Source organism: Neospora caninum, chromosome V (assembly GCF_000208865.1).
Source record: "Neospora caninum Liverpool complete genome, chromosome V".
NCBI lineage: Eukaryota > Apicomplexa > Conoidasida > Eucoccidiorida > Sarcocystidae > Neospora > Neospora caninum.
The window spans coordinates 1,665,417-1,681,256 of record NC_018391.1 but is presented as its reverse complement, the minus strand read 5'-3'; the positions used below and the strand labels follow the sequence as shown (position 1 = coordinate 1,681,256).

Below are 15,840 nucleotides of genomic sequence, written 5' to 3'. Positions count from 1 at the left end.
AGCCTTGTTCGGGGCGTGTACGTACAGGCCCGCCACGCCGTAGGGGAGCTGAAAGGCGAGGCTGCAGAGGCGCTCCAGAACAATCACATACCCAGCCGAAAGTGCATCAAGTCTCCTGATGTTTGTTCTCCCCCTGTCTCTCCACCTCGCTGACTCTTCACCTCTGTCTCGACCACGCAGTGTCGCTGGCTGTGACTCCCTCAACGTGTAGCGCTGGTAAGGCGAAAGCCAACCTAGCATAGTTTAACGCGAGGTTGAACTGCGGAAAGGCTGCATCCCGCGAGGGATCTCTCTACCGAAAGAGCGATCTCAGATGTTGAAATGTCTAACGGGAACTCTGTCAATTTCTGTGAGTGACTGCACTGCCTCCGTAGTTGCCTCGCGCTGTTGGTAGACGTACCTCCACCTTGCCACAGGTAAGAAACATAGACCATATTTACACCTCTTTGATGCTTTGGCCCGGCCCGCCTTTAAAAGCCTAAGTGGAAAGAGAGAATGAGGGCAGATATGCTGCGAAGACACCTCTTCGTTGAGTCGCTTTCTGCAGTCACCTTCTTCTCTGCATGTTCTGTTTGAGTCTCTTCCAATCTCTTTCGCGTCTTCACCATCGTTCCTCTTTGAAGTAGGCAAATGGCCGAGCGTCGCAAAGGGACGGCTCGTTCTTTCGCCCTCTGGCGTTGTTCCAAGTCCTTCCTCCTCCGCTTTCTCCTCTTTCTTCCTCTGTATTTCTATCATGATCGTCCTTTCGTCCTCATTCTCCCTTTTCCCCTGTCTTCATGTCTCGTCTTCCTCGTTCTTCCTCAGTCGCTCTGCTGCCTCTGTCCGCCCGCCTTCTGTTTCTCGCGTGAGGGCAACGAAATCAAGTGTGGAAGTGGAGCAATATCGGCCCGCCTGAGAAAAAAATTCCACAAATGGGAAGCGAAAGCCAAGCAAAGAGACTGAAGAAAAGTTTTAGTGGAAATGCTGCCAAGGCAGGGATCCGGCAATCGAATTTGGCGCATGCATGCACAGGGTTCTTGCCGCTCGCTGAAAGTTCGCTTTGTTCTGGCTCTGTTGCGCATTTGACTGGAAGGAGAAACTGTATCTCTTTGTGAAGGAAGCAGATCGAAGGGCGACAGAAAGGGGAAAGATTCGTTCCGCTTTCTCCCCCTCTGTGGTGTCTTCGCCTCTCTTTGGTTTGCAGCCCCGAGCCTGTCGATCGCGCTAGCTGTCTCTCGCGCTTCTCAGAGCCCCACAAAGACGCACCGGCAAAAAATACACATTTTTCTTGATTTTTTCTTCTTTCCCGAGAGGACACATGCCTTTCACTGTCTGTCGGTCTTCTTCCAAGTTTCTCGTTCCCGCAGGTTCTCGAGTTTCCCTTTCTCTCAGCTCTCTATGGGAGTGACCGTGGATTTTTCTGCTGCTCAGAGGACACTTCGAGAACATGCGCACACTCTTCTCCCGTCCCCTTTCCGTTAAAACGTGAGAGAGTGACTCTCTCTCTTCTCTCTTCTGTCGCACCCTCCGGGTATTCCGCTTCCCTGCCGTGTCAGCATACGCGGCTTCTCTTCCTCTTCTTCTTCCTCTTCTTCCTCTTGTTGTTCTTCCTCATCCTCTCTTCTCGCCATGCATCTCGCAAAGATTCGGCTGCCTCCTCCTCGCCCCGACAGGGGAACGTCGGGAGTGCGGGCAGTCCCCCTCTCGCGCTGCCGCTCTTCCTCGCAAAGATGTCCTTCGTCACCTCAGTCTTCTCTTTGTGCTTCTTCACCTCAGTCTTCTCTGTGTGCTTCTTCTCCCCAGCTTCCTGTTCCTCTGTCTTCTTTCGCTGCTTCTCGTGTGCCTTCTGCCCCTCTCACGTTTTCTCCGTCGGCTACAACGTCACTTTTTTTCTGTCCTTCACAACAAAAACCATCGACGGACGCCTTGCCCTCTTCTCTCTCTTCTTCTCTGTCTTCTTCTCTCTCTTCTTCTCTCTCTTGCTCTTTGTCTTTTTCTTTGTGTTGTCCGTATTCTCGCCTTCCACGCCGTTTGCTCCGATTCTCTTCCTCCCTTTCGTCTTCCTCATCTCCTCATCCGGTTTCTGTGCTTGAGGAAGATGCCCTAGAGAGGGCGTCGAGCCGTTTCGAGGAGTCTTTTGAAGAAGTAGACGTTGGCCACGACGAGTACGGCGCCTTGTCGGATTCTCCCTCCTCGTTTGTCTTTCGCGTGAAGCCGGGGACCTCGGCAAAAAGCGCGAGCGGCAACGCCCGAATCAGGTAACGAACGCACCTGGATCGCTGCGTTCAAACCCGAGGCACACGCTCTCAGACTCTTTTCTGACCCGGCGCATGCAGCCACATGTGTGCTCTCCCTTCTGCGTCTCTTCCTGTTCTTCGTCTCTGTCTCTTCTTTCTTCTCGCCCGTCTGTTGGCCTTTCTCTCGTCTCAGTTTCTCACTCCTTGTTGTCTCGTCGCACGGTTCCTCTCATGCGCGTGGCGTGTGCAGGCGAGCGGCAGGCTACTTCCTGCCTGCCGAGTCTTCAGATCCGCTCGCGCCTTCGCTCTCGAAGGGCCTCGGGAGTTCGCCTCCTCCGCGGAAGAAACGCCCGTCGCGCTTTTCTCTCGCAGACCTCACGGTCGATCAAGGACCGTACCAGAAGTCGTTGTGGGCGGAGCTGAAGGAGAAGGAAGAGGACCGGCAGCGGAACCGAGAAATTCGGAAGGCGCGGGAGACCGCGCGCGTCTTGGGGCTTGGCGCCTCCGCGGCGCTCGCGCGGGATCGCGGGCTCGAAGACGCGGAGGGCCTGAGGTCGATGCGCGAAAGTGAAGAAGCCGCGAGAAGAAAGCGCGAGAAGGACGAGAAGAAGCAGAGCTACAGAGGAATCAAGGAAGGGGACGCACGCGGAGACAGAGACGAGGCGCACGAAGCCGGAGCGGAACGAGGGGGGGAGGTGGATGGCGCGCGCCGGGGCTCCAGACGAACAACGAGCAATGTCTTGGACGTCGAGACTTCCTTTTCCCACGAAACGGTAAAACTCCTCAGAAACCAAGACGACGAGCGGCGCCTGATGAGCATCATGAAGGAAGACGCGACAGCCGCTGCGAAAGCATGCAGAGGAGACGCCAGAGACCAGTTTCGATGGCTCGCGGAGCTCGAAGAACGCGACGGCGTGCGAGGCGGGATCCAGGCCCTAGAATCGGGGAGACGCGAAGAAGAGACAGCGGATGGAGAAGAGAGGGATGCGAGAGACGCGGACGAAGATTCAGAGACGACGCAGCCGCGGGCGGAGGTCCGGCCGGTGGGGAGACGGCAACGCCGGAGAGGAGGCAGGCCGACGGAAGAGACAGGAGACAGCTCTGGGCGCGTCCTCGCCACTGAAAGCCAGTCCAGGCCTGTCGGGAAACAGCGGGAGAGGGCTGAAGACGAGCGAGCGAAAGACATGCCGGAGCTGTCGATTGGCATCGGCCCCCGTGGCGACTCTCTCTCTTCACCCTACCATCGCCCCTCTTCTTCTCCGCTTCGTCGGGAGCGTGCGTTGCGGGAGGGGGAGGAGATCGACGCCTTCAGTCCGGTTCGCATGGTTGAGGAGATGACGAAAGTGAAGAAGGAGATGTGGGCGGAGCTTTCTCCGCAGCAGCTGCAGACGCAGTTGGCGATTGTGCGTGCGCGGTCGGTTGGTCAGATTCTCCTGGCTCTCGAGAGCGCTGCTCAACAGACTCCCGAGCCTCCTGTCTCCGTCGCCTCAGGCGAAGACCAGCTGCTGATTGACGATCTCTCTTCTCCCTCGCCGTCGATCTCCCCCGCTGTCTCCGTGTCGCTCGCGTCTGCGGCTTCGCTGTCTCCACAAGACCGCACCCCGTCTCTTCCTGTCTCCTTCTCGGCGGCGCTCGCGCCCTCGCCTCCGCCCTCCGCTTCCGGGTCCTCCGAGCCTTCTGTCTCCTCTGCCTTCGTCTCGACGCCTCACCCGGTGACCCTCGTCACAGCTTTCCACAAGTTGGGGCGGCTGGCGAGCCCCGCCCAGGCCCTATCGGTGAAGAAGGACGAGCGTTTTCTCGCGCTTTGTGAGGCGACGGCAGCCGCGCTTCCCCACGTCTCCGTCGGCGGGAAGTGTCTCCTTTTGTGGGGTCTGATTCGACTCGAGCACGCCCCCCGCTGGCTCCCGCAGCTCCTCCGACTCTGCGCCGCGGACGTGCCCCACATGAGCGTCAAGCAAGTCGCCTGTTCGCTTTTCTGCGTCAGCAAACTCCCGTTTCCGGTCCGCGAAGGCGTCGCGCTGCAAGCGGCCCTCATCCAGGCCCTCAAGGAAGGGCCCTACTTGACGCAGTGTCTCCCCAGCAGTCGGCCGTGGGTTCACGACGCTCTCGCCGCGCCAGAGGACGCAGCCGAGTCGCCCGCCGACCCAACGCGTCCCGCTCAAGAAGACGAAGAGGGGTTTGCCTCGCGCGTCGCGTGTCCGGGGACACTCGCATGCATCTGCAGCTCGCTGGCGCGCCTCAGAGTGAAGGACCAGGCGCTGTTTGTGCAGCTCGGCAACGCGGTGCGCCGCGCCGTCCCGGCGATGTCCGGCGGCGAACTGGCGTTGGTGGGCTGGTCCTACGGCACTGTCGGGTTCGTCGATCGGGGCCTTTTTCAAGACTTGAAACGCGAGCTCGAGACGCGCATCGACGGCTGCGCGGCCCGAGAGATCGTCACTCTCGCCTGGGCCTTTGCGCGCGCAGGCGAAACCGACCAAGATTTCTTCCGCCTCACCATCGCCCCCGCCGTACGCGCCTTCATCGGGGACTTGCGGGCCAAAGACCTCAGTCTCCTCGCCTGGGCGTATGGCGAAGTCGGTAAGGCGAGACAGAAAAAGCGACCGGCGGGATGTATACGGCCGACCAGCGCGCCTCGTCAGACGATCAGTCACCTTCGTCTCTGTCCCCGGTTGTTCTGTGATGTGCTTTCGTTCATGCGTCCGAGACGCCTCTCCGTTTCGGCTCTTTTTCAGGCGCGGTCGACCAGGACTTCTTTGCGGATCTGCACTACGCGATGTTGCCGAAAGTGAAGCACTTCACGCCGCATGACATCATGTTGGTGGTGCCGACCTTTGCACAGCTCGGGTTCGGCAGTCGGGAACTCTTGCGGGCGCTACAAAAGCAGACGGCGAAGCTCCTGCCGACCTTCTCGCCGCTCCAGCTGTCGCGGACGCTCTACGGCTTCGGCTTGGCCGCGACGCTCGTCTCGGATGCGCGCTTCTTCGGGGAGTGCGCAGATCTCGTCCAGAAACGCCTGCACACCTTCTACCCTCAGAACCTGGTTCACATCCTCGTGGGGTTGTCCGAAGCCGAATACCTGTCGCACCCCGTGGTCCCCCAACTCCTGGATAGGAGCGCAAACGTCACGCCCGAACTGTTTGCAGAAGACTGCGTACAGCTCCTCTACATCCTCGCCAAGCTGCCTCCAGAGCGCAGAGGGCCTGCCGCCCTCACGCCCCTCCTCCTGCAGCAGCTGAAGAACAAGGTGCGCGTCTTCTGGTCCCTAGACAGCCCGGCAGTCTGCGACCTTCTCGAAGCCGTCCACGCGCTTGGCGTGGCGGACGAACAACTCCTCCATATGACCATGCGGCGGCTCGGACACCTGATTGAAGCCTCGTCGATCCGCGAGTTCCTCCGAACCTTCGGCTGCCTCGCCTCCCTCTCCTCAGCGAACCGACTGCTCCTCAGAACCCACATACACCGCAGACAGAAAGTCCAAAAGGCGATCAGCAACAAGCTCGCGATGCTTGCCCGACACGCCGAAGGACGGGAGGGGGAAGGCGGCGCGCTCGGGGGAGCGACCGGGGAGACGGGCGCAAGAGCGAAGAAAGATACCCAGTCCAGAATCGTCATCCTGCACGCGTGCGCGAAACTCGGGTTCCACGATGAAAATGTGGCACGGTGAGCAGAGACGCCGCGGAGGCGCAGAAAGGAAACACACACGCAGAACCGACAAACTCCCAAACGCTAAATGAAACGCGTGGGGAGAACCAGAGGGACTTCCGAGAAAAAATAAATATATACATGTGGGGTCTTAACTCATCGACATGCACACATAAGCATGGATCTGTGTATATGTAGACGTTCACAGACGATCATATACGCATTCATATATATATATATATGTATATATGCATGTGTAGGTGTGTTCCTGTATGCGAACATCTTGAGGTGTACGTTTGACTGAGGGGTTGCTGTTCAGGAGTATACGCGGGGGAAGGCACTTCTTTGAGGAAGGAGACAAAGGGTGGACATCGAATGTGTTTCTCCGTTTCTTCTCGTCTCTTCTTCGGGTGGTGTGTTTTGTCACTCCGATCGATGAGCTTATTTCAACGAGGAAAACATTTTCTTCTCGTGTGTCCGGTCTATCCCCTGTGGGTGTCTCCCTTCACGTGACAGTGTGCGAATTTGCCTTCCTTCTGTCTGTCAGAATCCTGGACGACGTTCAGCAAGTCGTTGCAGCCGAAGGCCAGCTTCTCTCTCTGCCGGCTTTTGGCCACCTCGTCTGGGCTTTAGCAGAGGTGAGTGAAAGCGAGGCAAGTCACAAAACCGACTCAGCAGCGAGCGAGAGACAAGTTGCCCCTGCTACAAATAGGCCTCTCAACCGATTCACCAGGTGCACTGCAGAGCCCTGAAAACACAAGCGAGCTATACACATACATGCACATGAAGATACATGGATGCATGCAGACGTGTGTATATATCTATACAGAGATGTGTATATTCATATCTATATATATATATATATATATATGTAGATATATATGTAGATTTATATGTAGATATATATGTAGATATCAGTGGGTTGGTGTGGGTACGACGCATGTAGACGTGTCCATGGGTAATTGTTGCATATGCCTGTTTTTTCCCGTGAAAGCGGCCACGAGGCGAGTTCTTTGCGTACGTAGCAGTGGGCGTTCGGGGGTTGATTTTCGGTGTCCCCCGAGGTCACCGCGTGGCTCTATGAGAGTGTCACGTTTTTCTGGATTTTGTGTCTGTGTCCCGTGCGTCCCTGTGTGCTCACGGAGGAAATGGATCCCCTTCCCACTGGGAGATGGAGCGCACAGGGAGGCAGCGCCCGCCGCGTTTTCGTCGGCCGTTCATCGAAACTTCTGCGTTCGCCTCTGAAGAGAAGCCGCTGTGAGCGCGCATGCACACGCATGCAGGGGGCTCCCCACCGGTCCCCTGGTGTGTCTGTGCACTGCCAACCCGGCAGGATCCCCGGCTCTGTGTCTCCGTTCAGATCGCGATGCATGCGTTAGAAGCTCATCGAAAAGGGAGTCGTGTGTCTCGTGTGTGTGCGGCGGCCTCGCACCTTTTTCCCACGCAGACGAACGCAAAGATCAGCTGGACGCGGGCGATGCTGCGCTACGCTCTGCATCGGCGCTACAGCGGTTCCGCAACGTCCGTGCTCCAGATGGTCTCCGAGCGAGAAGCGTATGCGAGACAGCACGGCCTGGACGGCTACGTCGGCGGCGAGTTGTTCCCCTCGGCATGGGGGAGTCACGGAGGCGAGCGCGACGAGCGCGAAGACGATGCAGAGGGCGAAGCAGACGCCGAGAGAGCCGAAGCGGAGAGGCGCGAAAAAGATCTAGGCCAAGCTCTCCTGAAACTCGCGTTCGCTGCAGTCGTCTTGGGAGAAGAAGAATTCCTCGTTCCTCTCCTAGAGGAAATCGTCGAGTAGGCGGCGCCCGGGCGCACACAGGCCGCGTCTGCATGCGTGAAGTCGCAGTGTCGCCAAACGCTCGCGAGGGTGCTGATCCGGAACGGCTTTTTCCCGATGCTTGCTGAAACGAACCCGCGGATGCATGCAGAGAGATATGTATCTCTCAATACCCATTCATATACAGATTTTTTTTCGGGGTTCCTTGTGGAGACGCTGGCGCATAAAAGAGGTCGCAGCAAAATCCGCTTTTCTGTTGCATAGGTAGGTGGTGTCTCTCGCGTCTTCTCCCTGGCTTTCTCCAGGCGCCTGCGAGGGGACCTCCCAGACGAAATCCTGCATGCGCAGCAAGTCTGCCTACACCTCCGCGAGTTCGCGGTGCCGCCGCCTCGCCTGTCTCCTGCCCTCGAGGACTGGATGGAGACTGTCCTCGCCACGCCGCGATACGACGTTTTCTTTGAGTCACCGCAAAAGTTCCGCCTCCTTGACCAAAAGCTCAGGGTCCGGGACTTCAACTACGACAAATGGATCGCCGATCCCTTGATCGAGGTGAGCAGGCGCGTTCTCTGCGCATGCAGTTTTTCCCACTCGACGGGCACGAGGCCTCCGCCTCGGGCGCGGCTCCTCCACGGGAGAGACTCTTCAGAACGAACGGACTGGTCTTTGCAGCTCGTCGAACGCAACGCTTTTCAAATGCACATTCGCACTCACCGACATCTATAAAAACATGTGATTCCTGTGGAAATACTCCACTTGTGTGCATGTGTATATGAACAGTCGTGTATATACTTCGTAGCGTGGACTGGCAGGTGACTGACGGGTCGGAGCGTGGACGTGAACGTGATAAGCTGTGTGTGTCTTCGTCAAACACACGACGTGCAAAGGGTTTAGAGTTGTCTTTCCCTTCTCGTCCAAAAGACCCTACTACGCGTGTTTCGTTCCACGCTCAGCCCCTCTTTGTTTTTCTTGTCCGTTCTTTCCTGTCTGCAGATGCGCATCCCACACAAAAGCACGTTTGTCGTTTCAAACATCTACCGCGTCAGTGCAGCCTTCCCGCTCGAGAGCCACCTCATTGACGTCTTGACCTTTCAGGTGGGGCATTCGCTGTCTGCGCTCGCATGATAGATCTCGATAGCCGCGATGTCGGGAGCCCAGGAAAAAATGCTACGCACCGTAACTGGTAATGCGCTTGAGGAAACTCCGATTCTCTCGGCTCCCCCGATACACCCGGAGGTCGTGTCGAGACGTGGTAGCGGGCGTGTCCTCCCTTTGTTTTGCGCGTTTTTTGTCATAGAACCGCACCTCTCTTCGTCTCTCTCTCCACATGGGTATACACCTGTGTATATCTGTGTGTACCTGTGTGTATGGCTGTCTCGTCTGTTGGAAGATCACGCGACTCCAGGTTCACGTCTTTTATGTCCGGGCGCAGTGGCGGTCCTGTGTTGAATCGTTTTCTATCCTTAGCGAGCGGCGACTTGGTTCCCGGTCTGTGTTGCGGCATGCCTCGCAGGATCTCCTTTGTCCCTCGAATTGCCCCACCGGCACAGCTGAGTTACGGCAACGTCAGCTTTCGCTTCTCGGTGAGCTTGGCGGGTTTTCGGTCTTTGCTCGGAAACGCTTTGACGCGAGGGGCGGACGGCCCCTGCAGAAGACCTTGCGTCGTTGCTCTCACACAGAATTGGTCTGTGTCTCTTCCTCGAGTGCGTTTCTCCTTTTGTGTCCTCCCTCTGTGCGCACACACCGTGAGGTTTTTGACGCATGGAGAAGGGCGCGTCCAGACAACACCTCGTGGCGTTCAGGATTCTTAGAGGCCTCTCACGAAGCATAGCTAACCTGTTCGCGCGAGCTCTCTCCACACACGTACACAGCCAGCCACGGATATGCACGCATGCGTATATACACGTCGTGTGGAAGGGTTGATGCCTTTTTCTCCGCCTTGGATATCTGCAGGATGGACAGTCCATTCCGTGCATTTGCGTTCTCTCTACAATGCGCTGGCGGACCACAACCTTCGCTACTTGGTTGCGAGCATTGCGTCGAGCTTCAGTGAGGAGGCGCGACAGTGGGTAACATTTAGGGGAGGGCCGTCGCTAGACGGAGAGCGAAAGGGAGGCACGGAAGCGGACGAAGAAGGGAAACGGGTATGGCAACGAGACGCGGCAGGGAACGGGCTGCAGCCCAACGACCGACTCCGAGACGATGAGGCGGGGCATCCCCAGAGCACCGAATCGGAGGTGAGAGAAAAACGGAGGCGAAAGAAGTGAAGAAAGGCGGGGCACACTTGGACACAGACTGAGAGGAAAGGGAGACACACCGAAGAAGAGCGGAAGAGGGAGACCTAAAGTTCGGGGAATCGACAGCCCGAAAAAGCGCGCTTCTTTTTCCACATATTTTAACGCGACTGCGTGTTTTCATGGCATTTCTGCACATGGGAAATACCCCCATGGCTTTGCCCTGCTTTTGAGAATCTCTCCCTCCCTGTCTCTCCATATATATTTATATATGCATGCATATGTGCACGTATGTAAAACTACATATAATCGTACCGGTGCTTTTTCCAAGATGTCGCTGAGCAGCCAAAGCTGCTTGGTTCGCTTCCTTCCCCGGGTTCCCCTTTTTTTCGAGGCACCTCTCTCTCTACACAATTATATATATATATATGTATATATATATATATGTATATATATGTATACATATCTGTGTATGGACGGTGGGGAAAGCTTAAGGAGGCCACGTTCCAGTGCTTTCGTGTTTCCCGTTTTCCAGTCTCCCTCAGAAGTCTTCGATTTAGTCGACGACGAGGCATGCACCGGCGGGCGCAGTGGACTGCGGGATCCCTGGGGAGGCGTGAAGGCGTTGGGAGACCGTCGGGCTGTCGCGAAAGGAATGCGGACAGCCGTGAGCCGTCGGGAAGTGAAGGACTTGGACAAAAATCAAGACGGCTCCCGTCAAAATGGGTCAGCATCGAGCGAGGACGGGAGCGACGCACTGGAAGAGGCGTATCAGCACGTCGTTTCTAAAGCGTAGCGAGAAATCCACGAGCGAGTTGGATCAGAGAACTTTTTAAAACAGATCTTTTTGCCAGCGCACTTTTTGAAATCACCCGGGGCGTTTCGAGGTGGAGTTAGGGTGTGCCTGGCGGCAGAAAGCGGCGATGTCGAGGATCGTTGTTTGGGCCTTTCCCGTGTGGGTTCGATTGCGAGTGTTTCGGAGAGAAAAAACAGCTATTTTCCTGTGGGGAACAATCGGGTGTGTATGTGTGTGTAAAAAGACATGCATAAACTGGAACAAGGCACCAGAAAGAGAATGAATATCTCCTGTAGTTCGTTTCCTGGATACTTGATCCCGCCAATGGGAAGGCACCAGATCCATGCGAATTGCAAGCTTGTGGACGTCAAAGAAGACACAGATTCGCTCTTCGGATAATGTTTGCGTCTAGCGTCCCTGAAGGGCAAACGGGGATGGCAACGCGCATTCAGGAAGATTATTTAGTCACATATGTTCGAAGAGAACAGTTTCCCGTGACCCTCGATTCTCACCGAGAGCATCGTGACGGGTAACCGAGTCCCTTATTCTCTCGATAACTATCATATACGTTACATGCCTGTGTGTGTCAGTACATGAAAACAGTTACATTGGCATGAGTCGATGTATACAGATGCATATATATATATATATATATATATATATATACATCTATACATATGGTTTCGTGTTCAGGAGAGTAAGGCTTCTAAATGTAAAAGGGGACAAAGGCGTGTCTGTTATCTTTCCGTCCCTGTGTCGAGTTCTTGTGTTTGGGTACCTGGTAAAAGCGCAGTGAGTTCAGTCGAGAAGTGTGAAAAACCAAAGTCGAGGCGATCCTGACGGCGCCCGCTGACCTCTAGCGAACAGTCCGGTCGACTGCAACATAAAAGCGGCATTCCTTTCCACGTTGGGCGTTTCTTTGTCGCTTCCAGAAATCCGGTCCACACATTTAACAGGTGAGAAGGGTTGGCTACCCGCCCTCTCACCCTAGTATCGCGTAGGCACACAAAGGCAGAGTCGCTAGTGAGGGAAATGGTACCTCTGGGAAAGTGAGACCCGTTATGTGAAAGCGAGAAAGAAAGGAGGAATGCATTCGAGAGACTTGTGTGTGGACAGGCTGTAACTGGTTGTGGGGAGGTGATCCACGCGGACACTCGTTTGTCGCCTGTTTATCTGCGTGTGTAGAGAAAAAAACGGTCGCCTGAACAGCCCCATATCTCTGCTTGCATGTTGAAACGCCCCAGTTGAGCGTCACCGGCGGCCTCGGTACAAGTCTCTCTCCACCGAGCGCAGACGATACATTCCCCAGCCACCAGGCTGCCCAGACCCACTGACTCCGCGTCTCAGTGAAGACGAGAGTGGGCAACAGCGAACGCGGATGACAGAACTCGCGGCCTGCACATTCCAGGCATATACTTCGTATACGCGACCTGTCCACGGCTCAGCCTTAACGGCATTCCAACAGCTACGAGGTTCTACGCATGTGGCGGGCAGCACAGGTACACTCGGGACATTTTGGTTTCCCAGTTTGGTGTGTGGTGTCGGCGGACGTGTGTGTCGATCACCCTCTCGTGTTTCGGAGAGGCAGGTGAACGTTTTTCGCGTCTCCCCACGCTCCCTGTTTCTCTCTTCTCGCGGCCTTTCTTTTGTGGCTTTCACTTTCGCTCTCCACAGACCCCGAGAGATCGCAGGTGGGGGAAGTGACGAGGACACGCGTAGCCGCCAAAAAAAATGCGAAACGGTCTGTTGAGTCGCGCGGCAGGGACACTCCGATTGGGCAGCTGGAGAAAAGGATATAGGTAGGGTGGGTGAAGCTTCCCGCATGACCCTGTGGCACAGAGGCCGCGCGAGGTGGTGGTCCTTCCCTTCTGAGGTCGGGTTGTTTCTGTCCCTTGCTCGTGTTTGCGGGGACCCTGAAAATGCCGGAAGTGGGGCATTCTGTGGGGGTTTTTTCCGAAAATCGTGGGTTGGCGCGTTCAAAGAGCCCTCTGGGATCCAAGCACGCAGGAACACTTGAAAACAGTCGAGGAAACGCGGACCCGAGCCTTGCAACGAGTACGGTTTTTGGTGTCTCTCGGCGATCTCTGGGCACCGTCTCCCGTGAGAAGGCGCGTGTGTTTCCCCAACCCCTCACCTCACACGGCACCTCGCTCGTCTTCTCTGGAGTCAGTCGCGCCGCCAGCAGGGGGACACCGGCGAGGAAACGCGAGGAGGATCGGTCTGCACTTTTGTGCTCGTGGGGCGTTGTACCTTTTGTTCCTCTCTCCCGAATAGCCACTCGCTGCGCAGCGGAAGCTCTTCTCAGGAATTTTTCTCCCCGCCGTCTTTTTCTCAGGCAGAGAATTATCCACGTCGTATCTTTCTTCCCCACCAGCAGTCCAAACGTCGCGTTTTTTCGCGGTTGCTGTTGTCTTCTGCGTGTCGCGAGACTCTTTGTCCCTCTGTTTTCCCCCGCATCAAAATGGGAAAGGAAAAGACCCACATCAACTTGGTCGTCATCGGCCACGTCGACAGTGGCAAGTCGACAACGACCGGACACTTGATCTACAAGCTGGGAGGTATTGACAAGCGTACCATCGAAAAGTTCGAGAAGGAATCTTCCGAAATGGGAAAGGGTTCCTTCAAGTACGCCTGGGTCCTGGACAAACTGAAGGCCGAGCGTGAACGTGGTATCACCATCGATATCGCCCTGTGGCAATTCGAAACCCCGAAGTACCACTACACGGTCATTGACGCCCCGGGACACAGAGATTTCATCAAGAACATGATTACCGGAACGTCCCAGGCCGATGTTGCGCTCCTCGTCGTCCCCGCTGAGGCTGGCGGTTTCGAGGGTGCCTTCTCCAAGGAAGGTAGGGCCGAAAACAAGTCACTCGTGTGTGCTGCGGTGTACGTACACCAGGTCCGGCCGTTTTGCGGTTGTGGGCGTTGCACAGTCTCGCGTCGGCGCGGCAAATTTGCTTGTGGGGTATACGACAGAAGGCGCGGATGGCATAGTAGCTCGTGAACTGTATGCATTTGCGACTCTTTTAGGTTTTACGCTACATACGCCTGCGGGGATGGGGGAAAAGTGTGGCAGCAGAGCGACGCGCGGACAGGCGCTCCGTCGAGTCCCTCGGCCGTTGCGCAGTCGTCTTCAGTGGTCTTCCTGGTCTCAGTAGGCAGAGTGTCTTGGAGGGAGGGTGGGGGGGTTTGAGCCCTGGCAGATGTAAAAGCGTTTGCGTGCGTGTATTTTAGACATTCACATACACATGTGCACTTGTTTGAAGGAGTCTCGCGCACACGCCGAGCAAAAGGGAGTCCAGGAGGCTGGGTTTCCAGCGTGCTCGGGGTCTGTTTCCTCGCAGGAGAGTTGTCTCTGTGAAGAGTCCGAGACAGAGTAGAGCGTTTCTGTGTGTGGCAAACCTGCTTGCTCCCATGGTGTTTTTCTTCGCTGGCGGTCGCGCGGGACTGTTTCACGGTTGCCCCTCCCTGTCTCCGTCGTTGGTGCGCAGGTCAAACTCGTGAGCACGCTCTGCTCGCCTTCACCCTCGGTGTGAAGCAAATGATTGTTGGCATCAACAAGATGGACTCTTGCAACTACTCTGAGGACCGCTTCAACGAAATCCAGAAGGAAGTTGCCATGTACCTGAAGAAGGTCGGCTACAACCCGGAGAAGGTCCCCTTCGTCGCCATCTCTGGTTTCGTTGGTGACAACATGGTGGAGAAGTCGACCAACATGTCGTGGTACAAGGGCAAGACTCTTGTCGAGGCTCTGGACATGATGGAGGCCCCGAAGCGCCCGAGCGACAAGCCTCTCCGTTTGCCCCTCCAGGACGTCTACAAGATTGGCGGTATCGGTACCGTGCCTGTCGGCAGAGTCGAGACCGGTATTCTGAAGGCTGGTATGGTCCTCACCTTCGCTCCGGTCGGTCTGACCACTGAGTGCAAATCCGTTGAAATGCACCACGAAGTTCTGGAGCAGGCCGTGCCCGGTGACAACGTTGGCTTCAACGTGAAGAACGTCTCCGTCAAGGAACTGAAGAGAGGATACGTCGCCTCCGACTCGAAGAACGATCCCGCGAAGGGATGCGCCACCTTCTTGGCTCAGGTCATTGTGCTGAACCACCCTGGTGAGATCAAGAACGGTTACTCCCCCGTTATCGATTGCCACACTGCCCACATTGCCTGCAAGTTCGCTGAGATCAAGACCAAGATGGACAAGCGTTCCGGGAAGACCCTCGAAGAGTCCCCGAAGTGCATCAAGTCCGGTGATGCCGCCATGGTCAACATGGAGCCCTCCAAGCCCATGGTCGTCGAGGCCTTCACTGACTACCCTCCTCTTGGCCGTTTCGCTGTTCGTGACATGAAGCAGACCGTCGCCGTCGGCGTCATCAAGTCCGTCGAGAAGAAGGAGCCCGGTGCTGGCAGCAAGGTCACCAAGTCCGCAGTGAAGGCTTCCAAGAAATAAGCAGTGTGTCGCATGTGCGGGGGAAATGGGGGGAGATGTATGTGGGTAGATGGGGGCGAGAGATGGTGTGAGAAAAGGAGTATTGTTCTTTGTGTGTCCGAGGCTGCCCGTGCTCCACGCCGGTAGTTCTCTTTGCGTAGAGTATGTGAGAGGAATCGTGGTCTCCGCCTCGCCTCGAGAGATCGGCGTACGGCGTACACTGTTCATGTACGGTGTAGATCCATGTGTACAGCTGTTTGCCAGTGTGGTGCCGGTTTGCCGAGGTCGTGCTTTTGACAGTATTCTCTAAAGCAGAACGGACCGAAGGAAACTGGGAATAAAAGCACGGAACCGATCCGGCGAGAAACGAGAACGAAGTCCCAGGTATCGGGCACATCTTTGCGAACGGGGACACGAACACCGTGTTTTCTTTCACACGGAACACAAGCACGTGCAAAAAAGGATCTACGCGATTTATATTTCGTGGGTCAACTTTTAGTGGCGCAAGATCCCAAAGGTCGCCGTTCGACGGGATGTGCTCTATCCCGTAGATGGGGAGTAGCCCTCGGCAGTAGCTCTTGGTTTGGCTGAGGCGCTTGAACGATAGTCGATAGTCTCCACAGCTGTTCTGAGAATCATGCAGTCTAGCTGCTCGTTTGCACGGTTCCGGACGTGTACTGACTCAAAACAGGTACTGGATCCCCAACATCGTCGTCAGAATGTGATGCAACGCCGACACCTTTGCG

At 56.1% G+C, this 15,840-nt stretch overlaps 2 protein-coding genes across 2 annotated transcripts; both read left to right on the top strand.

Annotated features, from left to right (window-relative positions):
- Positions 1–1,608: 1,608 nt before the first annotated feature.
- NCLIV_014190 (Kynurenine 3-monooxygenase and related flavoprotein monooxygenases (ISS), related) lies at positions 1,609–10,665 on the top strand (the record flags this gene model as incomplete). Its single annotated transcript, XM_003881609.1, has 10 exons — positions 1,609–2,237; positions 2,410–4,793; positions 4,949–5,876; positions 6,406–6,496; positions 7,306–7,655; positions 7,944–8,187; positions 8,629–8,730; positions 9,149–9,218; positions 9,589–9,872; positions 10,405–10,665. 10 exons carry the CDS (start codon positions 1,609–1,611, stop codon positions 10,663–10,665), a joined length of 5,343 nt encoding a protein of 1,780 aa, XP_003881658.1.
- A 2,461-nt stretch (positions 10,666–13,126) lies between these two features.
- Positions 13,127–15,115, top strand: NCLIV_014180 (Elongation factor 1-alpha, related; the record flags this gene model as incomplete). The annotated part of the gene is made up of 2 exons (XM_003881608.1): positions 13,127–13,517; positions 14,160–15,115. The coding sequence occupies 2 exons, from the start codon at positions 13,127–13,129 to the stop codon at positions 15,113–15,115; spliced, it is 1,347 nt and encodes a 448-aa protein (XP_003881657.1).
- Positions 15,116–15,840: the final 725 nt, after the last annotated feature.